Consider the following 22,543-nt stretch of genomic DNA (forward strand, 5'->3'; position numbering starts at 1 on the left):
CCCGATCCCGGTGCCTGGTGCTGGCAGGCAGCGGGAGCAGATGGAAATAGCAGCGTGATCCCAGCTGCGGAGAGGCCACAAACCGTCGCACGCGGGGCCGGGCGAGGAGGCAGGGATATATATAGGGACAGACGTATGGATGATGCACTGCCAGCAGCGGGGACTCGCCGGTGCCAGCGGCCCCAAAATACTCGAGCGGATCCGGAATCTGTCAGATCCCCACCGGCTGCGGCAGCTCCTGGCCCCGGTGTCATCACCGTCGTCACCGGTGCCTGGATCCCGACCCGGCTCCTTGGGAAAGGCTGGGTGGTGAGAAAAGGCTGCAGACAGGGAGGACCCCCCTATGCCAGGTGTCAGAGCTCCTGGATCTGATCCCAGCCATGGGGACAGGCTGGTGGCATCCAGAGCCACCTGCATCCCAATTCCTGCCGAATGGGTGGGCTGGCAGGGATCTGCATGGAGCTGCCGGCATCAGATCTTGCCTGCATCAGGGGCTTGGAATGCTGAGGGTCTCTGGCAGGGTCAGCACCCTTGGGATCATGGATAATTCCTTGCTAATTATCAGCAGTGCCTCCCCAGACAAAGCAGCATCACTGTGGATCGATGGCATGAAGGGCTGGGAGACACCCAGAATTCCAGGAGTGTGTTCCTGGGATGTTGTGGGATCCTGGGATGCTCTGCCCTACAGTGATGGGTACCTGGGTGGGAAAAGGGATTGACAGACTGCACCTGTTGGGAAGACCTGATTCAAAGCTCCTGTTAAGCCCCTGAAATTACCCCGGAGGAGCTGGCACCGACAGCTCCTGCACATCCCGCAGCTGAGGAAGTTCCACGTGTCCAAAACAGCCTGTAGTGGTTCCTGCTGTGGGATGGGAAGTGGAGGGAAACGCCGGCAGCACCCGCCCTGCCAGTGCCGGAGCGGATGTGGCAGGAGCTCTGGCTGCCTCCCAGCCCCAGCCCCAAATCCACGGCCATTAAAAGCGGATGTGTGGTTTGAAACCTCCAGCAAGCTGCAGACCTCGGATCCCCAGGCTTTCCACCACACTGGCTCAGCTTGGAGAGGGATGGAGGGAATCAGGATTCCTCGGATGTCCAGAATAAGAGGAGCTGGTGGTTGCACACCAGGATATGTCACTTGGTTTGATGGGATCCCAAATTAACCCTTCCCTGAGGCTGGTCCCCACCACTTTTCTCTCACAACAAATTCCTTGGATTTGTGCTTTTTATTGCCTGTATTCGGTCCAAGAGGCACTTGAGAGAGGAAGAGGAAGGATAAGGTGTCAGCCCTGGATCTGGTGCCCGTTTTGGGACAGACAGTGCCAGGCATGAGCCTCCTCTTCCCACAGAGGCAAAACCCTGTCCAGGTTGGAGACAAGCAGTGCTTCAACCCAGGAGGAATTTCCATGGGCTCTTTCCCAAATCTGATGGCCAAGAGGAGCCTGGTGGAAAATTCTCTCCCCCAGCCCAATTCCAGCAGCAGGATGGGGTTCTCAGGGTCTGTGCCTTTGTTCCCAAACCTCAGAGCTCTCCAGGATGATGGGATCCACGGAATGGATGCAACCAGCATTGCTTTTTCCTGTGCTGCCCATTTGGGACAGGAGTAAAGGATTTTCAGAGGTGGAGGAGTGGAAATGTCCCCGTTCTCGTCGGGTGGCAGTGTGGGATCACCCCCCTGGGAGGGGGGCTGTATCCCAACCCAAGGCACCCTGGAGTAGGTGGTATAACCATTGGGATCCATGAGCCCTGCCAATCCAGGACACAAGGCTGCTGTCCCAGCTGGATAAGGGTGATCCTCAGACCGCTGGTTTATCTATGTGGAGGCTGTGAACTTCCTCCTTTCCCAGCCCTAGATGGGAATTCCCTGGGAGGCAGGTGGAGGCTCTGCACCCCTTCAGGGGGACAGCGGCTCACGTTTCCTCAGGAGATCCCGTCAGGGCTGCAAATTCCCCCTCCCCATCCTCAGGCCCATCCTCGGGGGATACCGGGGCGGCCTCGGTGCCCTCCTCCTCCTCCTCCTGTTGCTGCTGCAGGCTCTGCAGCCGCTCCTGCCGCGCTTCCATGTATTCCTGCGCCCCGTCCCCCACCAGCTGCACTTCATCCCCCACGCAGGGCGGCTGCCGGACGGGGTTGTGGTCGTAGGACAGGAGGCGCAGGGAGGCGAGGCCGCTGAGGTCCGGGAAGCTGGCGATGCGGTTGCGGTCCAGGTCGAGGACGCGGATGTGATCCATGCGCAGCAGCACGGGCGGGAACTCCTGGAAGCGGTTCCCGTAGAGCCAGAGCCCCCGCAGGCTGGCCATGCGGGGCAGCGCCGCGGGCAGCCGGCACAGCCGGTTGTCCCCCAGTTGGAGGCTGCGCAGCTCCGGCAGCTGCAGGAGGGCGCGGGGGAAGTGCGCCAAGAAGTTCCCCTCGATCCAGAGGCAGCGCAGGCTCTGGAGCTGGGCGAAGGCGGGCGGCAGCTCCTGCAGCCCGTTGCGGCCCAGGTACAGGTAGGCCAGGTGGGGCAGGTCGCACACGGCCTCGGGCACCTCCATCAGCTCGTTGCCGTCCAGGGCGAGGGTCCGCAGGTGCTGCAGCTCCGCCAGCTCGTCCGGCACCTCCCGCAGCCCCGCGTCGCTCAGGTAGAGCTTCCGCAGCCCCTGCTGAGCCCACAACTCGGCCGGGATCTGCCGGCGCCGCACCTCCAGCCGCTGCTCGACGCCGTCGGGGCCCTCGGCGGCCGCCACCGGGACCCCGCGCCCCGAAGAGCCGCCGCTGCCCATCGCTCACCGGGACCGGCACCGGGACCTGCACCGGACCCGGCGGGGAGAGGGGAGGGCGACGCCGTGGCCATGGCAACGCGCCGCGGCCAATGGGAGCCCGCGCCACCGGGGAAGAGGCCACGCCCCCGTCCCAGTCATGCCCCGCCCCGCCGTTCGCGCCCATTTAGGCCACGCCCGTAATTTCATTCACGCCCCGCCCCGCCGTTCCCACGGCCCCATTCCCGCCCTACTTGTCCCGGCTCTGTCCCCAAACCAGGCAGGACCCCCTCGCACCCCAGCAGTCCCAGCCCCGCTTCCAGCAGCCTGGCATCAGCGTCCTCACCCTGAATTCGGCGTGAGGCCCTAAATTGAGTGTGCGGTCCTTGGGCTGGGTGGGAATTCCTGAACTGGCGGGAGGGGCTCCCTGAGCTGTGTGTGGATGCCTTGATTAGGTGGGGGTCCTTAAACTGGTGGGGAGTCCCTCTGTGATCCCGCACATCCCCTGGGACCCTGCCGGTAGCCACTCCCCGGGGCACAGATCCCGTTTCCCATGATCAGGGAAGATATGGATGAAGCCTCTCCAAGAGCCCCTTCCCCGTGCCATGGCTGCCCGCCCCTCGGGGTCCTTCCTCCTCCTCATCCTCCTGCTTCCCACCACAGCCCTGCCCGGATTTTCCTGCCGCAAATCAGCTGTGTCATCCCAAAGGCGGCTCGGAAAGCTGGAAAGCCGGGCTCGTACAGCCCTCCAGCGGCAGCGGGCCAGGTGACACCCCCTGACCAACCAAACCACTCCTGCCAGCTTTTTGGGATGCAGGAAACCCCCAAAATGAGGGAGCAATCCAAAGGCATCGTGCAGGGTCTTTATTCCTCCTACAGGGATTTGGGAAAGGCCGAGGATGGGATTCCCAGGATGCAGCAGCACTTTTGGGGGGGGCATCACGTCAGGGGGTCATCGATGCGCCACAGGCTGGTGGGGCGGTTGTTGGTGCTGAAGCCACTGGGACTCGGGATCTGGACGCCCTCCACAGATCTCGGGGCCCAGGTGATTGGGGTCTGGGCCCACCAGCCTGGAAAATCCAGGGGGGATTGGTGAGAGGGGTGTCTGCTCCTCCTGGGGGCTGTGATCCCCCCCAAACTCACCTGGTGCTACAGGGGCCATCTGTGAGTGCTCGATCAGGTACTGGTTCTGGATACTGCCATACCCCAGCGGCTTCTGAGGGATGCAGTGAGTTGGGAGCGTGGTTCCTTGGGAAAAGGGATGGGACAGGGGACATGGCTGCACCCACCTTCTCGGCTGTGACTCCCTTGGGTCCCACCTGGAGCTCCGGGGGGGCGAAGGGGGCCGGGTAGCCCATGGCAGGCTGGTACTGTGTGGGGACACAGGGATGGGATCCTGCTCATTGCCATGCCCAGGCAGCTCCCGCTGCCTCAGAGCCCACTGGGAGCACTGGGACAGGATGTCCCCTGCCCCTGCCACCCCGTCCCTTTGCTTACAGTGCTGCACGTGGCAGGAAAGGAATCCATCCGACCATCACCGACACCAAGCTGTGGGATAGGAAAAGTGTTCCCTGGGGTGCTGAGGGGTGGGGGGGACAGGGGACACAATGGGGACAGGGCTCACAGGCTGCTCTGGCTCGGTGAGGTCACTCCTCGGGGTGGTCTCGGTGCCGCCCGACAGCTCCATCGCCCTTGGAGGGACATCTGTGGGGAGCAGATGGAGCAGGGATGTCCCCTGTGTCCCCAGGCCTGGCATTACCTGGATCCACCTGTCCCACTGTGTCTGAGAGGGACAGGGGGTCTCCAACACTCCCAAAACCTCCTGAGGTCTGACCTGGCTCCAGGAACACTGACATCCCAAAATCCCTGGAGTTGGATGTGTCTCTGGGACCATCAATAATCCCAAAACCTTCCTGATGTTGGAGCTGGACCTGGAACCCCTAGGGCCGCAAACCCTCCTGTGGTTGGAGGTTTCCTAGGAATCCTACCACCCCCAAATCCTCCTAAGGACAGAGCTTTCCCTGGGATCACCAAGACCCCAGAATCTCCTGGGAATAGAGCTTTCACTGGGATTTCAACACCCCAAAACCCTCCCACTGAGGCTGGAGCTCTCCCAAGACCCCAGAATCATACCTGGCTGGGCAGGAGTGGCGCAGTACCTCTGGATGCCGTATTCCCCAGATGTATTTGGGGCTCTCACCTCCCTGAAGCGGAGGCGGGAGAAGGAGATGCCAGCGGGATACTGACACTGCGGATCATCCACGTGCTCGGGCAGCATCCTTTGGTACTCTGGACGCCCGAACACCTTGAAGTCCTCGGCGGTGGTGGAAATGTCGGTGTCCTGGCTGGGGTGGGAATGGCTGTGATGGGGTGATCCCAAAAGGCGCCCCCCAAACTCCTGCAGCAGGGACCTACCGCTCCATGTGCGGGCAGAGCAGGGACCTGAGCTCTGAGTAGTTGTTGACGACATATCCCGAGCCGGTGTGGACGCCGAGGAGGGGGTGGATGCTCCTGTCACTGGGGAGCTCAATGGCCAAAACTCGCCCCTCCTGCACCTTTGGGGGTGACCCCCTGGGCCTCTTGCCAAAGGCCGCCTCGTAGCTGGTGACGTAGAAGCCCATGAGCTCGGAGGGGGAGCCCTTCACCATGGGGAAGCCCGTCCCCAATCCCGCGGCGGGCGAGTCCTGCGGCTGGGACGGCATCCTGCCTCTGGGAATGGGCCCCTGGCGCCGGGAATGGCCCGAGGCACGGCCCTACGCCATGGCTGGAGCTGCACTGGAGCTGCGGGCCCTTCCCGGCAGGCACGGAAGCTGCGGAATGTGCCCGGGGAACGCGACTCTATCTCCTGGTAACCGCGACAACGGGGACCTCCCCGAGGCTGTCACCGCAGGGCAGGAGGTGGGACAACCTCTCTGCTTGTCGCTGGAGGGCACCAACTGGGAATGTCCCGCTCCAGCTCCACGACAGCCCCCGCCCCGGGGTGGGGTCACCTCCTGGGGGTCCTGGGAAAAGGGGCAGGTGGGAATTGGGAACATCAGTGAGGTGGCAAGGGCCAGATCGAGCTGGGAATGTCACCGAGGGCACGACCCCGATGTCACAAAGCAGGAGAGGGGCAGGGCCAGCAGCCAGGCAAGGCCGGTAGTCAGGGCTTTATTCAGCATTGCATGAGTGTCCAAAGGCTGCTGGAAGAGGAGGAAAACCATAGGGAAGGTGGAAATGCCAGTCCAGAGCCCCATGTCCCCGTGCTAGTCCAGGGAATGGGGACAGAGGCATCCCCTCCCTCAGCGTGGTGCCTCAAACAGATATTCCAGGTCCGGCTGCCGGAGCCTCTGCTCCCTGTTCCTGTTTTTGGCAAACTCCCTCAGCATGGCCATCACATCCGTGTCGAACTCCGCTGGCGTGGGCTTCGCTTCTGAGGGGAAAACAGGAAAAATCAGCTCTGTGCTGTGCCCAGGTGCCACCCCGGTGTCCCAGGGCGTGGGCACACGTACCAGTGGCCCAGTAATAAATGTCCCAGTCGTTGCTGGGCTCGTTGATGAGGCGGTCGTAGCGGTTCAGCTGTTCCTCGCTCATGCGCGCCAGGTTCTCCTTGGCAAAGAGGCTGGAGAGGGATGGATTGGGATGAGATGAAGGAAGAGCTGGGATACAGGAACCAGCTCAGTGTGATCCTGGAAAACACCGACCGCCAGCCTGCCCTCCCTCACCTCTGTGGGTGGGAAAACACCTGCCCAGCATTCCCAGAGAAGCTCTGGAATCCCTTTACCCAGCCTGGTCTGATGGAAGGTGTCCCTGCCCATGGCAGGGGGTGAAATTGGATGACCCTTTAGTCCCTTCCATCCCAAACCATTCCAGGATTCCATGTGCTCGTTCATATGAGATATTGGAAAGGGATTCTTTCCTGAGAGGGTGCTGAGGCCCTGGAATGGACTTCCCAGAGAAGCTGTGGCTGCTCCATTCCTGGAAGTGTCCAAGCCAGGTTGGATAGGGCTTGGAGTAATCTGGGATAGGGAAAGGTGTCCTTAAGGTCCTTCCCCACCCAAATAATTTCAGAATTCCACAATTCTATGTCTCTAATCTCTCTTTCAACATCCAACTGGCCTTGTGTCCACATGTCCCACGATTTACAAACATCCTTCCCAAAGGATTTTGGCTCTCTGAGCTCTCCCAGTTCTACTCCACCACTGGATCCTGGACCAGCAGGTTCTTGGAGCAACTTATCCCTAGGATTTTTGCCCTACCTCAATGAACTCTTCCCTGTTAATGACTGGAATGCTCAGAGCCAAGCCCACCTGAGCAGGATGCAGTTTTCCAGCATCCCCCTTTTCCTGCTCTCGTACAGCAGCCGGGCTCTCTTGGTGTCCAGGGGCTCATCCGGATGCTCCTGCCAGGGGGGCAGCGGGATCTCCAGCACGTCCTTCCCGGAATCCGTGGGGGAATCCCCCCGGTAGCCGCGCTGCGGGATCAGCGGCCACAGGAGCTGCCGGCGCAGGGAGCAGAGCTGGAGGGAACAGGGAAAGCACAGGGACATCAGGCCTGGGAGTGCCTGCACACAGGGACCTCTCCAAATCCTACTGGACACGATTCCCACTCCCCCACAAGCCCCGCTGCCCAGACCCCATAAATCCCACAGACCTCCCTTTTCCCCCCAAAATCCCCTTTTGTCTGCTTAGATTCTCCTCCTTTTTTCCTCTCAATACGCTAATTTTCCTCCCATCCTGCCTCTCCCGCAAACTCACTTCTTTCCCCTCCTTTTCCTTCCCCCTCTCTCCCCGTTTTTTCCCTTTCCCACTTTCCCTTTCTTTACCCCCTTTCCCCACTGTTTTTCCCTCTCCTTCCCCTTTTACCCCCTTTTTACCCTTTTCCTCCCATTTTACCCTGTTTTTCCCGCTCTCCCTCCCTTCTCTCCTCTTTTCCCCCTTCCCCTTTCCTTTGCCCTCCCAGTTTCCCCCCTTCCCCCCCCTACCCTGGCCGCCGCCATCTTGCCGGACGCCGCTCTGGCCACGCCCCCTCCCGGTTGGATGGGGCGGGGCGTGCCGGAAGTGGGCGTGGCCACGCCCGGAAGTGGGCGCGGCGGCGCTGGCGGTGAGCGCGGGCGGCGCGCGCGGGGCTGGGATCGGGGGAGGGGGGGCCCAGGGTGGGGGGCGCGACCTATCGCGACATATCGCGACCTGCCACCCCCTCCCCTCACATTCCCCCTGCCCACAAACCCCCCAGCCCGGGCCCCGCCGCTCCGCAGGGCCGCATATGGCGGGGACGGGGCGGCGCGGAAAAGGAGGGGGGGGCAGTGGGGGATCGTGGGGGGCACAGGGAATTTGGGGGGTAACAGGGATTTGGGGGGGAGACAGGATATGGAGGGACGAGAGGATTTGGAGGGAAATGGGATTTGGGGGGGCACAAGGATTTGGGGAGCAGAGGGGATTCAGGGGGACACAGGGATTTAGGGGGCACGTAGGATTTGGGGGGGACACAGAGATTTAGGGGGAAGAGGGGATTTGGGAAGCAGAGGGGATTTAGGAGGTAGAAGGGATTTGGGGGGGGCAGAGGTATGTGGAGGGAAGAGGGGATTTAGGGGCACACAGTGCCTGGGGTGAGGAAAGGGGATTTGGGGCTCGCAGGGATTTGGGGGGACGCCCCCAGCCGGTCCCCAGGGCCTCAGTGACCCCCTGCCCCCATTCCCAGAGCACCTTCCGTGTCCTGGCTCTGCCCGGTCCCAGCCCGGGCTCCCGCTCTTCCCGCCTCTGGAAATATGTCCGAGGGAGTGGATCTGATTGACATCTACGCCGACGAGGAGTTCACGCAGGTGAGGGCTGGATGGGGGTGCACATCCCCCCCTTTTCTTTCGGGAAGAGATCCCAGTGTCCTGCAGCTCATCCTGGTGGAAGATGCAACTGGTGTGGCTGGGAAAAGGGAAGGATCGTTCCCAATCGTTCCCAAATCTCGGTGGCTGCCACCTCCAGCTGTGATTAAACGGTTTCCCTGGGGGTTGTGACACGTGGCTGGTCACGGAATGTTTGGGATTTAGGAGCTTAGCTGTGTCCTGGTTGGAAAAATGAGAAATTCCAGCTGGAAGAAGCATTTCCAGGGAATTACACAGTGAGGGGATACCAGAAGCCAAATCCATGGGATCACCCAGGCTGGAATCTGTGCAGGAGCTCGCTGTTCCTGTGCTGCTTGTCCCATCCCAGGAATATCTGGGATTCACAGGAGGAAATGATGAAGGAAGGGGGTGTTGGAGAAGCAGATTTTAGGGAGTTCTTGGATATGGGAAAGCAAGTGCGAAGGCAGATGTTGGAAAATTCAAAACTGCTTGTGGAGAGAAGTTGGCAGGAGGAAAAGTCATGGAAACTGGAAGCAAAGCACCCGGAGGAAGGAATCACCATGGAGAAAGGAATTCCTGTGAGCTCCTGCAGTGATCAAGAGAAGCTTCTTCTGGTTACTGGGTGAGAATATCCCATGGAATCTCCTGGGAGGACCAAGTGGATGGAGGATTCTCAAAGCTGGAATGGTTCCTCCCTCTGGGATGTGTGGCAGGAGAGCACCGGGAATAAATCCATGCCAGGATCAAAGCAGTGGGGAGGTGCTGTGGTGTCCCTGTGGCACTCCAGGGATGCCAGTGCAATTCCAAATCCCACATTCCCACGTGGTGATTCCCTCTAACAGTGCCCAGCTTCATCCCTGTGCACCTCAACTCAGTGTGCATGGATGGGGAGCAGGAGAATCCCTCAAATCTTCCAAGCTGAATCCCCTAAGTAGCAGAACTGAGGGATTCCAAGGGATTCCTCCTCTAGCCCCTCCTTCCTATTTTTGGTTTTGACTTTCTGAAACTTCCAGGCGGGAATCTTCCAGCCTTGGGCTGTGTCCAAAGGCTCCTGGTGGAGGTGGGAGCGTGGGAGTTGGATTAACCAAACACTTGAGCTTTTTTGGGAAATGAACACAAAACTACAGCTCCCTTTTCAAATCATTCTTTTATCAGCTCCAGGGAAAGAGCTGGATGCAAAAGTTCAGGGAGAGGGAAAATGGTTGGACTTTTTGGATTCCTGGGTTTCCACAATCTTTGGAAAGCTGTGTGCTGAGCATCCTTCTCTGTCCAGCTCCCAAGAGGGTGTTTGCAATTCCCTGATCCTCAGACTGTCTCCAGCAGAAAACATTGTCCAAACTGCCTGGAATTGAAAATCTGGGAGCAGAACCTCTCGTTTTTGTGGCACACCAGCTCCTGTGGGACGGATCCTCATGGAGTGATTTTGTGGGATGAAACATTCAGCACAATGTGAACGAGGAACTGGGATCCACAGTAAACACAGCACTTGCTGGACATTCCAAATTAAATATAGTCTGGGAGAGAATGGGAATTGGGAGGCAGATCTAGGACATGCTGGGATTCCCAGCTTTGGTGCTTCCTGAGCTTCCTCTACCATAGAGATAGATCCAATGTGTGAGAGCTCCTACCCTAAAAAGGGCTTTTTGCCCAAAAATGAGCAAGTTTGGGGTGCTGGGCATGGTTTGAAGGGGGTGTGCAATTCCAAAGTTGGATTTTTGGGACACATGTTGCCAAGGAGCAATAGGCTCATCCCTATTTGGGATTTGGTTTTGCCTACCATTTGGTTTCCACCACTGAATTCGTGCCCTCCAAATTGGGAATTTCTTCCTGGTGGCAGCAACAGGGTCTTCTATTGTGTGGGATCCAAGTGGGCTGATCCTTGGAATGTGCTGGAGCTCAGTGGGGGGTTAGATGAGATATTGGGGAAGAATTTCTTCCCTGTGAGGATGGTGAAGTCCTGGAATGGATTTCCAGGGAAATTGTGGCTGCTCCATTTCTGGAAGTGTTCCAGGCCAAGTTGGACAGGGCTTGGAGCAACCTGGGATAGTGGAAGGTATCCCATGGCAGGAGGTGGGATGGGATCATCCTTAAGGTCCTTATTCCAACCCCAACCATTTCATGATTCCATGAAATCAGAGACCATCATCCTGTTTTTTGGGATTGCCCAGGCAAGGGGTGGCTGTAATTCCCAACTGTGCATAGACCCAAACCAAATGATTTGGGCCTTAAACCTTTGAACTCGGCTTGGAAATTCCGCTTGGGAATTGGGACAGCAGGTTTGGAAAGGGCAAAGAAGGCTTCCCAAGCCCTTCCCAAGGCAGGATCTCATGACATTTTCCCAGCAGGACCCGGAGTTCAGTAATGCTGACCAGATGGATCTCTACGACGACGTGTTAGCAGCCAGCTCCCAGCCCCAGGAAAAGCGTTCCAGCAGCTCGGAAGCGCCTCCGGAGATCCGTCAGGAGCCGTCTCCCAAGCCCAACAGCAAACCCCCGGCCATCCTGTACACCTACAGCGGCCTCCGGAACAAGAGGGCCGCCGTCTACGTCGGGAGCTTCTCCTGGGTGAGCTCATCTTCCTGGGAAATTCGGGATTCCTGGGGAACCTCTGAGGGGCTGCTGGGCTCTCTAGGGGAGGGGAAGGGATTTTGAGGGGCCTGCTCCCCCTCAATGCTGAGCTGGATTGTGAGCTGGGCTCGGCTTTGTGATCCTCAGGGAAAAGGGATTTGTATCCCTGAGGAGCTTCTGGGCAGGGGTATCTGCTGATGTCCCTTTGAAGCTGTAATTTTGGGGTGCTGCTCCTGAGTTGCCTTTTCCTGCTCAGGGATGCAGGAACAGTTTTGGGAAGGCTCTGTCTTGTCAGGAGAACTTGTTGCTGTTATCCATTCCCAAGGCTTGTTCTGGATGATTTTAAGCTCCCTGAGGAAGTCTGGGGGTGACATTCCTCATGTTGGTAGGGGGACACTGGGGACAGACATGGATACCATAGCCTTTCCCTATGCCCTCAGTGGACGACTGACCAGCAACTGATCCAGACCATCCGCTCCATTGGAGTCTATGACGTGGTGGAGCTGAAATTCGCGGAGAACCGAGCCAATGGCCAATCCAAGGGGTGAGAGCCAATGGAATTTCGGGTGGGAATGATGGGAGCCAGGCCCTCATGGCCACATCCATTGTTTGGTGGAGGGTGAGGAGCAGCCAGTGCTTTTCCTGCCTGAGACAGGGAATCCATGGAGCATCCCAAAGAGCATGGAGAAGTGAGGAGGGGGAGTGGAACGGTGGGATGGGATCAGGAGGAGGGGCTGGGGGAGGTCTCTGCCGCAGGTTCAGGGCTCAACCTCCCTCTCTCCCGCACAGGTATGCGGAGGTGGTGGTGGCCTCCGAGAACTCGGTCCATAAACTCCTGGAGCTGCTTCCTGGAAAGATCCTGAATGGAGACAAGGTGGAGGTGAGGCTGGCGACCCGGCAGAACCTGTCGCAGTTCGAGGCTCAGGCTCGCAAACGTGAGTGCGGCACCGGTGTGAGGCGGGGTGGGGGTTCTATCTCACACACATCCCAAATCCCCCCAGATCAGCTGCCAGGCCCAGCCCAGCGAGCCCTCGGGATGGGGGGAAGCCTTGCCAGGAGCGTCTGGGGGTTGTTTTTCCCATTCCTGAGCCGGATTAGCTCCTGACCCGAGTCTTTATGATCCCCTTTTAGGTGCTCCCACACTGCGAAGATCCCTCGTAGCCTCCTCCTCCTCCTCTCCAAACTGAATGGGCTTAAGCTCTTCAGGCTCTCAGCATAGCTAAGACCCTCCATATCTATTAGTAGCTCCTCTCTGGATCTGCTCCAGAATTTTTCCATCCCTGCGGAGGTAAGGTGCCCAACACTGGAGGAATATTCCAGCTGGGGCCTGGCCGTGGGCGTCCCTCAATGGCAATAGGTGGTCCTGGCCTCACTCCGCAGCGATGCGATGGGATCCGCAGGGATTGTCCTGGCAGGAGCATGTCTGAGGAGGTCTTGGCCAGCTCTGGTCGTTGTAGATCCCTTGGCATGTTTTGTGCAAGGAAAACTCCCCCTTCCCAGCAGAGTTGCTTCGCTCCCTTCCTTTGGCTCAGGTGCCCGAGGGGATCAGCTGCTTGGTGCTTAGGCTGTGTCCCAACTTGCCCTGCAGTTTTGGTGGAGCAGGGAGTGTTCCCTGGGCCGAGTTCCGGCTGCCCCCAGGGCACAGCAGAGCTCCCATGCACCCTTTTGGCACAGCTGGGAGCTGTGGCTCCTGTCACACCCCTTCTGTCTCATCCTCAGTGCCTCTTTGGATAGCGCAAGACTTCTTGACCCTCTCGGAATGCTGAGTTTTCCTTCCTCTAGCAGCAGCTCTGTTGCTGTCAGCACTTGAGTTCTGTCCCCTCATGTTCTTCCACGCTTGGGCCTCTCCAAATCCATGTGTGGATCTCAGGCTGTCCGGGTCTTTGGATGTCTTTGGGGATCTCTCACCATTCTTTGTGGCTTTTGGCTCCTGTCCCTGTGACCTGCCTGTCCCCAGGGCACTGTGCAGGGTCTTGCTGGAAAGCTGGGCCCCTCTTGGAAAAACACATGGAAGTGAAGGCTATGTGTGGCCGGCTGGATCTCTCTCTGGGCACCTCCAGCCCTCCAGGGGTGGGAGGAAGAGGAGGAGCAGGAGGTCTCGGAGACCCGGACGCCCTCCAGCTGCACCTCACAGCTCTTTCCCCGTGCCGCTTCCAGGTGTGCCGCCGCGGGCCCACTCCCGGGATTCCGTGGATGCGGTGGACGGCCGGGCGACGCCGACGGAGAACGCGCTGCCCCCCGCCCGCATGGAGAAGCCCCCCTCGGTCCTGCCCTTCTTCAGCCGCCCCCCCGCGCTGCCTCTCATGGGGCTACCCCCTCCCCCCATGCCCCCCCCGCCTCCCCTCTCCTCCGCTTTCGGAGTCCCTCCGCCTCCTCCTGGAATTCCCTACCAGCACCTGCTGCCCCCGCCGCCCCGGCTGCCCCCGCCCCTGGCCGTGCCCCCGCCGGGGGCCGTGCCCCCCGCCCTGCACCTCAATCCCGCCTTCTTCCCACCGCCCACCGCTGCCCTGGGACCCCCTCCAGATACCTACGGCAAGGCCATGGCTCCCTACAACCACAGCAGGTGAGCCGGGCAGGAGTGGGGTTGGGATGCTCGGGGAGGATCCCGCTGAACCCCCGTTCCTGCTGTGCCCACAGCCGGGAGCTGGGCCCGCCGATCCCGGCCTTGAGCGAAGGCGAGTTTGAGGAGATCATGAACCGCAACCGCGCCATCTCCAGCAGCGCCATTTCCAAGGCGGTGTCCGGCGCCAGCGCAGGTACTTCTCGTGTCCCTCATGTCCCCCGTCCAGGGATGGATTCCCGCTCCTGACCCCCTGCTCTGCTCCTCAGGGGATTACAGCAACGCCATCGAGACGCTGCTCACAGCCATCGCTGTCATCAAGCAGTCGCGCGTGGCCAGCGACGAGCGGTGCCGCGTCCTCCTCTCTTCCCTCAAGGATTGCCTGCATGGAATTGAGGCCAAATCCTACAGCAGCAGCTCCAGCAGCAGCTCCAGGTATCCCCCTGGATCCAGAGAAGGGGATCCTCCCTGCAGGTGAGCGGCTAAAAAATCACTCTTTGGGTTCTGTCTCCTCTTCTCCCCCAGGAAAAGGCACCGATCCCGGGAGCGCTCTCCCAGCCGGTCCCGCGAGAGCAGCCGGCGGCACCGGGATCTGCTCCACAGCGACGATCGGCATGAGGATTATTTCCCAGAGCGCAGCCGGGAGCACGAGCGGCATCGGGACAGGGACAGAGACAGGGACCGGCACCACTGAGACAGGTGGGAGGCTGGGGAATCCCCTGGAAGCATGAGGGATGAGGGAAGGGCGCTCCCACCATTCCTCTCCTCTCTCCCGACAGGAATTTGGCAGGAAGTGGTTTTTAATGGACTCTATCTCCTCACCTCGACCAGGATGCCGTGCCCGAGGCTGCTCCGCCCCATCCCGGTCCCTTCCTCGCCACCGCAGCCCCCTCCGGGCGGGACCCCCGCCCGCACCTCGTGGCCTTGGGAATCCCCCCCACCACTGCTGCTGCTTCCTGGGGCCATCCCGCTCCGCTCCGTGGATACTCGGACCCAAAGAGAAATGGTGCTTTTATTCCATGGAGGGAGGTTTGTGAGCCCTTCCCAGTCCGGGGGGGAACAGAGGAGACGGAGCCCTCCCTGTGCAGCTCGGGGGCTTGGAGATGCACAGCTCCCGATCCTGGGATCAGGAGCCACGTGCCGTCCTCTGCATTGCCTGGGGACACTCACGTCCCCATCGCCCTGGTGGGACACTGTGCCACGCCCCTCCTTTGGCCCTCCACCCTCCAGGAGCTGGGAAAAAGGGGCTGGAGCTGGGTTGGGGGTCATCCTCTCTCTCCCGACATTCCCCACAGCAGCATTCCCACGCAGATGGCAGCTCCGGCCCCTCCCGCAGAGCCTTCCTTGTTTTAGAGGAAGCGGAAGAGGCAGGGCAGGCTGTGACCCCCTTGTGTCCCCCCAGAATCCCAAGAAGGAGAGGGAGGGAGAGCCCAGGAGGGTCAGGATGAGCTGGGACACACTGGGTGACTTCCAGGGCTGGAATCACGTTTGGGTAGGAAAACCCAGGCCCTGGAAGTCTTTTTAAGTTGAAATAACCTAAATTCAGGAAAAACCACCCCGATTTTCCCAAGCCCCACGAGGTGGGAGCACTCGGCAGGAGAGCTCCGGGTTTTTTTTTACTTACCGCCACAGATTTTTAGTTTCTTTCCAAATAGTGGAAGGGGGAAAAGATTCCCCCCTAATTGCAGAGCAAATCCCTGGAAGCCCCGGCGAGGCGCCGCCCCTCCTGCTCGCAGTGATTAGATTTGTCTTTGGATAGGTTGGAATTGTGTAATAAACTCAGATGACGTTGTCAGTCTTTTACACAGAGCTCCTGTTGCCTTCCTACAGTGGGATTTGGGATAATGAGGGAATGGGAGGGATTTGGGGAGGTCTGTGCACCTGTTGTCCCTCACCCTTTTCCTCCTCCAATGGGTTCCTGTGCTTCCCAAACTGGCTCTGAGGTGCTGGAAGCACCTGAGCATTCCCAGGGGGGACCCACATTCCTGGGCACCAAGTAAAAATAAATATTTATTGGAAAATAGTGAATTATTCTGGAAGAAGGTTGTAGAAAAAAAAAGGATTCTTCATACCTTGAGCTGGCTCAAGCTCTGAGGAGTCCAAGTGGATTAGAGAATGGGAAAGGTGGGAGGGATATGTCCAGGGGGCAGTGGGAAAAGGGAGGGATGAATATGTGGCACCAGGTCCCTGGTGAAGTGGGAAGCAGGAAAAATGGGAGGGATATGTCCTCATAGAAGTGACAAAGGTGGGAGGGATGTGTCCAGGTGGCACCAGGTGAAATGGGCAGTGGGGAAGGAGGGATCCTCCCCCTTCCCGGGGCTGGGAAGTGGAACTGGCACGGGTGATGCTCCCCTGTGTCCCTGGGCCGTGTCCTCAGTAGGGATCCGTGCTGTGGGAAAGGACAGAGACAGGGATGTGTGGGTGCCAAACCAACCTGGCAGCTCCCGCGCCGGCTCCCCCAGTTCCTGGGATGCAGCACCTGGAGAAGGAGAGGAGCGCCAGGACGCCCAGGAGCAGCTCCAGGCCGTAGAAGAGGAGCAGGATGGCGCTCAGGAACGCTTCCAGGCGCAGGGAATATGTCTGGAGCAGCAGGTAGTACACGGCCAGCGCGGCTGCCGGCACTGTAAGTGCCAGGCTGAGGGACAGCGGCACCTTCCGCTGGCACAGGTTCCCCTTGGAGCCTTTGGAGCACAGAGTTGGGATCATACCATGGAAATCATGGGTGGGGAATTAAAAGTCCCGTTCCCGTGGGCAGGGACACCCTCCTCTAGCCCAGGTTGCTGCCTGCCCCATTCAGCCTGAACATCCAGGGGTGTCTTTGGGGGTGTCCCGGGACTCTGCACTCCCTGTGGAGCCTCTGGCATTCAGGGACACTCACCGAAGAAGATGCGTGTGGCCTCAATGCCGAGGTAGAGGAGGAGCAGCACCACGTCCAGCACCAAGTTGGAGACGGGATAGGGCAGGAGCAGCACTGCAGGAAAAGCACCGCCCTCAGCACCACATTCCCGCCCGTCCCGGCGGGATCGGGAAGAGTTCTGGAGCGAAGGACTCACCTTTGTACACGAACACGAACGCTTCCAGGAGAAAATATGTGGCGCAGTACCAGCCGTTGAGGAAGAGCAGGACCTGCAGCGGAGCCGAGGAGCGATGGCGGTCTGAGGGGACACGGGGCGGCCATGAGAGGGGGCAGGGGGCGGCCGTGGCAGCGCGGCCCCCGGAGCCCTGCAGCGCCTCGGCCGCCCCCCTGCCTCGTTCCCAGCGTCGCTCCCAGCCCGGTTTCCTCTCGATACCCCCCGCACCCTCCGGGATGCCCCGTTTCCCCCCCCCGGTCCCGCTCCTACCCCTGGGCGCCATCTTCCATCTCCATGGGAACCGCCGCCGCCGCGCTCGCCCGCACGGGGGCGCCGAGGGCGAGGGCGCGAAGCGTGAGGGCGGAGCCGCTCTATGGCCCGCCCCTCTCTGTGGTTTGGAGGCGAGCGCGCTGCCGCTCTAGCCACACCTCTCTATGGTTGGAGGACCGAGCGTTGCGACGCGGGTTCGAGTCCCCCTCCCTCCTGACCCCGCCCCCGGTATCCATCGGGACAGGAATCCCACACCGGAGCGCGGGAATGTCCGCGTTTGGTGGCTGCACTGTAACCCAGGAATTCCACACCGGAGCACAGGAATGGCGGCTGCATATGCAGCGCCGAGCTGGGTTACAATGTAAGGAGTGCAGCCCTCACACCGGGTGGGCACAAACACCCGGCAGCCTCTGGAAAGCACATCCGATTTATTCCTTTAGTGTTTCCAAAAATATTCCAGTCCCAACCGTGGCTGTAGCAGTGAAACACAGGGATGCCCCCCAAGCCTCCTGCTGACTCCCAAAATCCCAAGGGCCGGACCCCAGAGAAAGGATGAGCCGGAACCGACGCCGACAGAGCCGGTGGAGTGCAAGGAGACTCCAGGGGATCCATCAGCCACGGAAGTGGGCAAATTCCTTGCGGAGCCAGAGCGAATCCTGGTAGAACAGGGGGTCTCCCAAGTGCACAGCTGTCCTCTTGTAGAAGTAGCAGTAAAGCACGGCCGCTGCAGGGAATTTTGGGATGAGAGAGGGCCCCCAGCACCCCCAAAGGATGTGGGATCCCACCCTGATCCTTGGAGTCCTTACCCAGCCTCTGGAAAACGAACAGGGTCTGAAGGCCTTCAGTCCAGATGAAGCGGCTGGAGTCACGCCAGCGCAGGTTCTGAGGGGGTTGGAAAACTGGGAGTAACCCCTGGAGCAGTTTTGTTGAGCCCTCCCAGACCCCTCACCCCATTCCAAAGGTTCTGAGCGGGATGGAGGGACATCAAGGCAGGAATTACACCTGGAGAAGTTTGGGAAGCTCCCCACCCCAAAGGTTAAGCAGCTCAGGGGATTTAGGCATTGAGCCCGGACCTATTCCGGCTTCAGACTGCAGATCCCTGCAAATCCCTGCAAATCCCCTTCCTGGACAGCGTGGGCAGCACCAGAGCAGCTGCTGTGGCTCCTGACCCCCCAAACATTCCCTGTGCTCCAGGGCAGCAGGAGGGAGGGAACTCCAGGAGGTGTCCAGGGGATGGGAACTGCTCCATTGGGAAGGAGCTAGGAAGGAGTTTATCCAGGAAAGAAAAGGGGAAGGTGCTGCCAGGACAGATCCAGGAGCCTGCACAGCCATCAGAGCTGTGGGAAGGGAAAGGGCTGCCCCCAGGTATAGGGATTAATCCCAGAAAAAGCAGGAGCTGCTAGCACAGGCTTTTCCTGGGGAAATAATGAGCTGGGATGGGGCTGGCATTGGGCAGGACACTTCCAGGCTGATGCCAACCACAGGGTGATGGAATGGGACATCTTCCATGGGACACCTTCCAGAGAGAAACCATGAGAAAGGACTGTGGGAAGCTGGGGGTCATGGAAAAAGCCCTTGGGAGAATCCAGCAGCTGTGCCCACGCCATCCTACCATAATCCAGACGTGGAAGGAGATGCTGAGTGCCAGGTAGGCTGCAGAGAGCAGGATGGTTCCCTTGAATTTATGGAACAGGAGGTTGACCAACCCCGCCTGGAACACGTAGGTGTTGAAGAACATGAGGAAGACGATGATGACGTTGAAGACGATGGCGATGTCCTGGATGCTGCCGGGAGAACAGAGGGATTGTGGGGTCCTGGATCTCCTGGATCTGCTTCCAGGGCTTTCCCCACCTTCCCTGTACTCACATGAAGAGGACGAGCTGCACGGCCGGAGCCGTGCGCAGCAGCTCCGAGAAGGAATTCACAAAGAGGTCGTAGGAAAGCAGCAGGAACTGCAGGAACAGCACCAGGCTGTAGTTGCTGGGCTGGAGCATCCTCCTTCCTGGGGCTTGCAGCCCTCAGCCCCAGCATTCCCAATGGATCATGGCGCTGAGGGGGATCAGCAGGGCCTCTCCCGACTTCCCAAACCTGGAGGGGGAACACGGGGATTGGGATGGATCCCAGAAACCAGGAAAACCCAATGAGCTGCATCCTCCCTCTCGTCCAGTGTCTTCCTTGCCCCTGAAATGCACCCCAATCCTGATGTGAGGCAATCCAGGGACGAGTGAGACGTGCCGTCCGAGGAAGCAGTGTCCAAGCAGGTTATTCCTGGCTGTTCCCAGCTCCGTGGCCAGTTCAGAGCAGGCTTGGGCATGTCCCATTCTGGGCACAGGGAGAGAGGAGTGAGGAGAGACAGACGGGAATTTTTGGACACCGGAGCAGGTACAGCCCTCGTGGGACACATATCCCACGGGAACAGGCCCCTCAGGGATCATCCTGGCTGGAGAGGGACGGAGGGGACAGGGATTTCCCGTGTCCCGGCAGGAAAGGGCTGTGCTGGGGGCTGAATTCCCTGAGGGGGTGACATGGTGACAGACGGGAGTAAAGGGGCTGGGAAAGGACGGGAAGTAGCTGGAAACGCGGAGGAAGAAACGCTGGACATGGGAGCGAGAAACTGACAGACGGGAGGGGGGAAGGAGCTGGATATGGGGATGAAGAGAACACTCTCTGCCCCTCCAGATCCCGCGTCACTCCGCCCCTTCTCACAGCCACCACTGCGGAGACCCCGGGCCCCCTCTCGCCGCTCTCTCCCCCTGTCCCTGCCCCCTCCCCGCTCCCGGGGCCGCCCCCGCGATACGCCCAAACCCCGCTGGGTGCCGGAGGTCCCGGTCCCGGCGGTCCCGCTGGGTCCCCGCCGTGCCCCCGCCCCAGGCGCTCACCCGCCGCCGCCATCTTGGTCCCCATGGAAACGGCCGCCAGAGCCGGAAGTGAAGGCGGAAGTGGAGGCTGGAGGACCCGCGGGGCCGCTCTGGCCGCCGCTCCCCTCTGTGGCAGCGCATTGGGGTGCGCGGGAAAACCATAGAGATGAGCCGGCAGAGCGGCGCTCGCCAAGATGGCGGCTCCCAGTGACGAGGAGGGGGCGGTGGGACCCAGGTACAGCCCCGGGGTTGGAAGGACCGGTGGGCGGCTCCGGGGTTGGGAGGGGCCGAGGGACCCCGTGGTCTGGGTTTTGGGTGGAGTCAGGGCCGGGTGTTTTGTTCCAGGTCCAGGGGAGTCTGAGGTTTGGGGGGGGGCTGTGAAGACACGTGTTCCCAGATTTCGGGGAGTCATGGCACTGAGTGCCCCAGGTTTGGGAGATCCGTGAGTCTCTGTATCCCACATTTTGGGGAACCATGGGGCCGCGTGTCTCCACCCGTTTCCTGTCACTATGTCCCGTGAGGCAGCTGATTTGAGGGTGTCGGGACATCCCCCGTCCCCGGAGGGGACAGAAATACCCATTTCTGGGGGCACATGCAAATCACATGCAAATGAGAGCTGTCAGGCTCCTGCCAGGGGGACCATGACAGCTGACACTGAGAGCCCCTTGCTGCCATTCCCTGGGCTGCCGTGCCCAGGAATTCTGCTCTGCATGTCCTGTTCCATCGCTGGCGTCCGTCCCAGTCCAGAGCACAGCTGGACTCTGGTCACCCCCTCAGCGTTCCCAGTTCCCCTTTCCGTGGTTCCTCCTGGCAATGTCAGAGAGCCCCAAAAGGCCCCTCGATCACCCCCAGGTGCCACCATCCTGGATCCATCCCTGCCACCATTCCCAGACTGGAAAGGAGCTGGGCCATCTGTGGCTGGGAAGCAGCTCCATCCCTGTCACCTTCCCCAGGCTGGGAAACAGCTGCCCCCCCACACCCTTTTGGGGCTCCCAGTTCCTCTTTCCGTGGCTCCTCCCTGGGACCGCATCCGGAGCCTGAGCCGGCTCCTCGCTCACCCACAGGTGCCACCACTGCTCCCCAGCCATGCTGGACGTGCCCTTCCTGCCCTTCAGCGCCTTCCTGGGAGCGCTGGGACTGCTCTGCGTGGCCATGGTGGGCACCTGGTGCCAGCACTGGCGCGGGGGCTTCTCCCTGGACGGCAGCTCCCGCACATTCAACTGGCACCCAGTGCTGATGGTGACGGGCTTGGTGGTGCTCTACGGCGCAGGTGAGCAGAGGGAGCGCGGGGATCCCGCCATGCCTCCTTCCTGATGTTTTTTCCCCTCACAGCTGCCCTGGTTTACCGCATTCCCCACACGTGGAGCGGCCCCAAGCTTCCCTGGAAGTTGCTGCACGGCACCTTGGCTTTGGGAGCGTTCATCCTGACCGTGCTGGGGCTGGCAGCCGTGTTCTGCTTCCATAACTCCCAAGGGACGCCCAACATGTACTCGCTGCACAGCTGGATGGGGCTGGCAACTGTCCTGCTCTTCTCCTGCCAGGTGGGAATCCCTCCTGCATCCCCCCATCCCTCCGGCATCCCGAGTTTTCCACCCTCACGTTCTCTTCCCACAGTGGGCGGCGGGTTTTGGAGCGTTCCTGCTGCCCTGGGCTCCCACCTGGCTCCGGGCACTCTACAAGCCCATCCATGTTTTCTTTGGCTCCACCATCCTCATGCTGTCCGTGGCTTCCTGCATGTCAGGAATCAACGAGAAGCTTTTCTTCAGCCTGTGAGTGTCAGGGGCAGGGGGGTGGGCTTGGGAAGATCCCTCACAGGGATAGGGGGGCACTCAGGATGTGGATTTGGGCTGGATCTGGGAGGGACCAGCGCAGAGCAAAGGGAACTGAGCACTTCCTCAGGTGTGTGGCTCCCTGCACACTTCCCTGCAAAGTTTGGGGGGGGAGTTTGGGAATATCCAGAACATTCCCAGCCTTTCTTCCCTGCTCCAGGAAGAATGGGACCATGGCATACAAGCTCCTGCCGGCCGAGGCCGTGTTTGCCAACACCCTGGGGCTCCTCATCCTCATTTTTGGAGTGCTGGTGGTGGCTGCCCTGGCCAGGCCCAGCTGGAAGCGCCCGGATTCCGACTCCCCGGACTCCCGCCAGGTACAGGAGGTGCTGGGAGGATTTGGGAAGCTGAACTGGGAGCTGCCCCCCAGCACAGTCCTGAGGGTGGGGAAGGATTGAGGGACCCCGGTTCATCCCTGTCTCCCACAGCCCCTGCTCTCTGCCGAGCGCTGATCCCAGGGATCTCCAGCACTGCCAAGCTGCATCCTTGTGCCTCCACGTGCCAGCTCCTGCCTGGATCCCGGGCCATGCCCAACCCCAGCGCTTGCCGGTGCCATCCCTCAACGCCGCAGCTGGAGCTGCCGGAGCCTCGCTGGGACAACCAGGAGCATCCTTGTCACTGCCACTCCAGAGGATCCGGCTCAGGGTGGAGCCACTCAGGGGCCTCATGGACATGGAATAAAATACTGGCTTCTGCAGGGCTCTGGCACTCAAATCACTGGGGACAAGGGAGGGCCTGGGAGCTGGGAGCTTGGGAGTAGGTCTTGGCCAAGCCAAGCTGTCCCTTCCAAGGGCTTGTCCTTGCTGGTTGCCTGGAGACATGAGACAGCTCCCCG

At 60.3% G+C, this 22,543-nt stretch overlaps 7 protein-coding genes across 13 annotated transcripts in view; 2 read left to right on the forward strand and 5 right to left on the reverse strand.

Annotated features, from left to right (window-relative positions):
- The window catches only part of LRRC10B (leucine rich repeat containing 10B), a 13,742-nt gene extending 10,800 nt beyond the window's left edge, over positions 1 to 2,942 (reverse strand). The window contains exon 1 of the mRNA XM_074543638.1: positions 1,019 to 2,942. Coding sequence (XP_074399739.1) covers positions 1,908 to 2,759 — 852 coding nt within the window. The 5' untranslated portion in view covers positions 2,760 to 2,942 and the 3' untranslated portion in view covers positions 1,019 to 1,907. The remainder of the gene's footprint in view (positions 1 to 1,018) is intronic.
- A 624-nt stretch (positions 2,943 to 3,566) lies between these two features.
- Positions 3,567 to 5,706, reverse strand: LOC102075492 (uncharacterized). The gene is made up of 7 exons (XM_005496779.4): positions 5,151 to 5,706; positions 4,869 to 5,080; positions 4,360 to 4,439; positions 4,233 to 4,283; positions 4,025 to 4,105; positions 3,879 to 3,951; positions 3,567 to 3,805 (listed from the first exon to the last, which is right to left on the reverse strand). The coding sequence occupies exons 1-7, from the start codon at positions 5,435 to 5,437 to the stop codon at positions 3,675 to 3,677; spliced, it is 915 nt and encodes a 304-aa protein (XP_005496836.1). The 5' UTR covers positions 5,438 to 5,706; the 3' UTR covers positions 3,567 to 3,674.
- Positions 5,707 to 5,859: 153 nt separating this feature from the next.
- On the reverse strand, positions 5,860 to 7,819 carry SDHAF2 (succinate dehydrogenase complex assembly factor 2). Its single transcript, XM_074543649.1, has 4 exons — positions 7,699 to 7,819; positions 7,025 to 7,233; positions 6,227 to 6,336; positions 5,860 to 6,147 (listed from the first exon to the last, which is right to left on the reverse strand). The coding sequence occupies exons 1-4, from the start codon at positions 7,711 to 7,713 to the stop codon at positions 6,017 to 6,019; spliced, it is 465 nt and encodes a 154-aa protein (XP_074399750.1). The 5' UTR covers positions 7,714 to 7,819; the 3' UTR covers positions 5,860 to 6,016.
- On the forward strand, positions 7,731 to 15,483 carry CPSF7 (cleavage and polyadenylation specific factor 7). 2 transcript variants are annotated; one of them, XM_074543630.1, is made up of 10 exons: positions 7,731 to 7,817; positions 8,415 to 8,535; positions 10,899 to 11,117; positions 11,561 to 11,664; positions 11,910 to 12,055; positions 13,278 to 13,683; positions 13,758 to 13,876; positions 13,950 to 14,115; positions 14,206 to 14,379; positions 14,460 to 15,483. In XM_074543630.1, the coding sequence occupies exons 2-9, from the start codon at positions 8,482 to 8,484 to the stop codon at positions 14,372 to 14,374; spliced, it is 1,383 nt and encodes a 460-aa protein (XP_074399731.1). In that variant the 5' UTR covers positions 7,731 to 7,817; positions 8,415 to 8,481; the 3' UTR covers positions 14,375 to 14,379; positions 14,460 to 15,483. The 2 variants fall into 2 exon arrangements, with proteins under 2 accessions (XP_074399731.1, XP_074399732.1); XM_074543631.1 differs by lacking the exon at positions 7,731 to 7,817 and having other exon boundaries at positions 8,280 to 8,535; positions 14,512 to 15,483.
- TMEM216 (transmembrane protein 216) lies at positions 10,281 to 17,280 on the reverse strand. Of its 3 annotated transcripts, XR_012580902.1 has the most exons (6): positions 17,022 to 17,280; positions 16,734 to 16,835; positions 16,559 to 16,651; positions 16,115 to 16,361; positions 15,305 to 15,504; positions 10,281 to 14,062 (listed from the first exon to the last, which is right to left on the reverse strand). XR_012580902.1 is itself a non-coding variant. In XM_074543645.1 (5 exons), the coding sequence occupies exons 1-5, from the start codon at positions 17,032 to 17,034 to the stop codon at positions 15,420 to 15,422; spliced, it is 540 nt and encodes a 179-aa protein (XP_074399746.1). In that variant the 5' UTR covers positions 17,035 to 17,280; the 3' UTR covers positions 14,872 to 15,419. The 3 variants fall into 3 exon arrangements, 2 of the variants coding, with proteins under 2 accessions (XP_074399746.1, XP_074399747.1); XM_074543645.1 differs by lacking the exon at positions 10,281 to 14,062 and having other exon boundaries at positions 14,872 to 15,504; XM_074543646.1 differs by lacking the exons at positions 10,281 to 14,062; positions 15,305 to 15,504 and adding an exon at positions 15,678 to 16,069 and having other exon boundaries at positions 16,160 to 16,361.
- A 150-nt stretch (positions 17,281 to 17,430) lies between these two features.
- Positions 17,431 to 20,046, reverse strand: TMEM138 (transmembrane protein 138). 2 transcript variants are annotated; one of them, XM_005496781.4, is made up of 5 exons: positions 19,901 to 20,046; positions 18,888 to 19,109; positions 18,634 to 18,805; positions 17,828 to 17,903; positions 17,431 to 17,745 (listed from the first exon to the last, which is right to left on the reverse strand). In XM_005496781.4, exons 2-5 carry the CDS (start codon positions 19,013 to 19,015, stop codon positions 17,633 to 17,635), a joined length of 489 nt encoding a protein of 162 aa, XP_005496838.1. In that variant the 5' UTR covers positions 19,016 to 19,109; positions 19,901 to 20,046; the 3' UTR covers positions 17,431 to 17,632. The 2 variants fall into 2 exon arrangements, with proteins under 2 accessions (XP_005496838.1, XP_005496839.1); XM_005496782.4 differs by lacking the exon at positions 19,901 to 20,046 and adding an exon at positions 19,214 to 19,343.
- On the forward strand, positions 19,976 to 22,405 carry CYB561A3 (cytochrome b561 family member A3). Of its 3 annotated transcripts, none has more exons than XM_005496783.4 (6): positions 19,976 to 20,114; positions 20,944 to 21,149; positions 21,212 to 21,420; positions 21,494 to 21,648; positions 21,869 to 22,025; positions 22,137 to 22,405. In XM_005496783.4, the coding sequence occupies exons 1-6, from the start codon at positions 20,074 to 20,076 to the stop codon at positions 22,158 to 22,160; spliced, it is 792 nt and encodes a 263-aa protein (XP_005496840.2). In that variant the 5' UTR covers positions 19,976 to 20,073; the 3' UTR covers positions 22,161 to 22,405. The 3 variants fall into 3 exon arrangements, with proteins under 3 accessions (XP_005496840.2, XP_005496841.2, XP_005496842.2); XM_005496784.4 differs by lacking the exon at positions 19,976 to 20,114 and adding an exon at positions 20,182 to 20,321; XM_005496785.4 differs by lacking the exon at positions 19,976 to 20,114 and adding an exon at positions 20,198 to 20,308.
- The last annotated feature ends 138 nt before the right edge of the window (positions 22,406 to 22,543 follow it).

This window comes from Zonotrichia albicollis, chromosome 6 (assembly GCF_047830755.1).
Source record: "Zonotrichia albicollis isolate bZonAlb1 chromosome 6, bZonAlb1.hap1, whole genome shotgun sequence".
In the NCBI taxonomy this organism is placed as follows: Eukaryota; Metazoa; Chordata; class Aves; order Passeriformes; family Passerellidae; genus Zonotrichia; species Zonotrichia albicollis.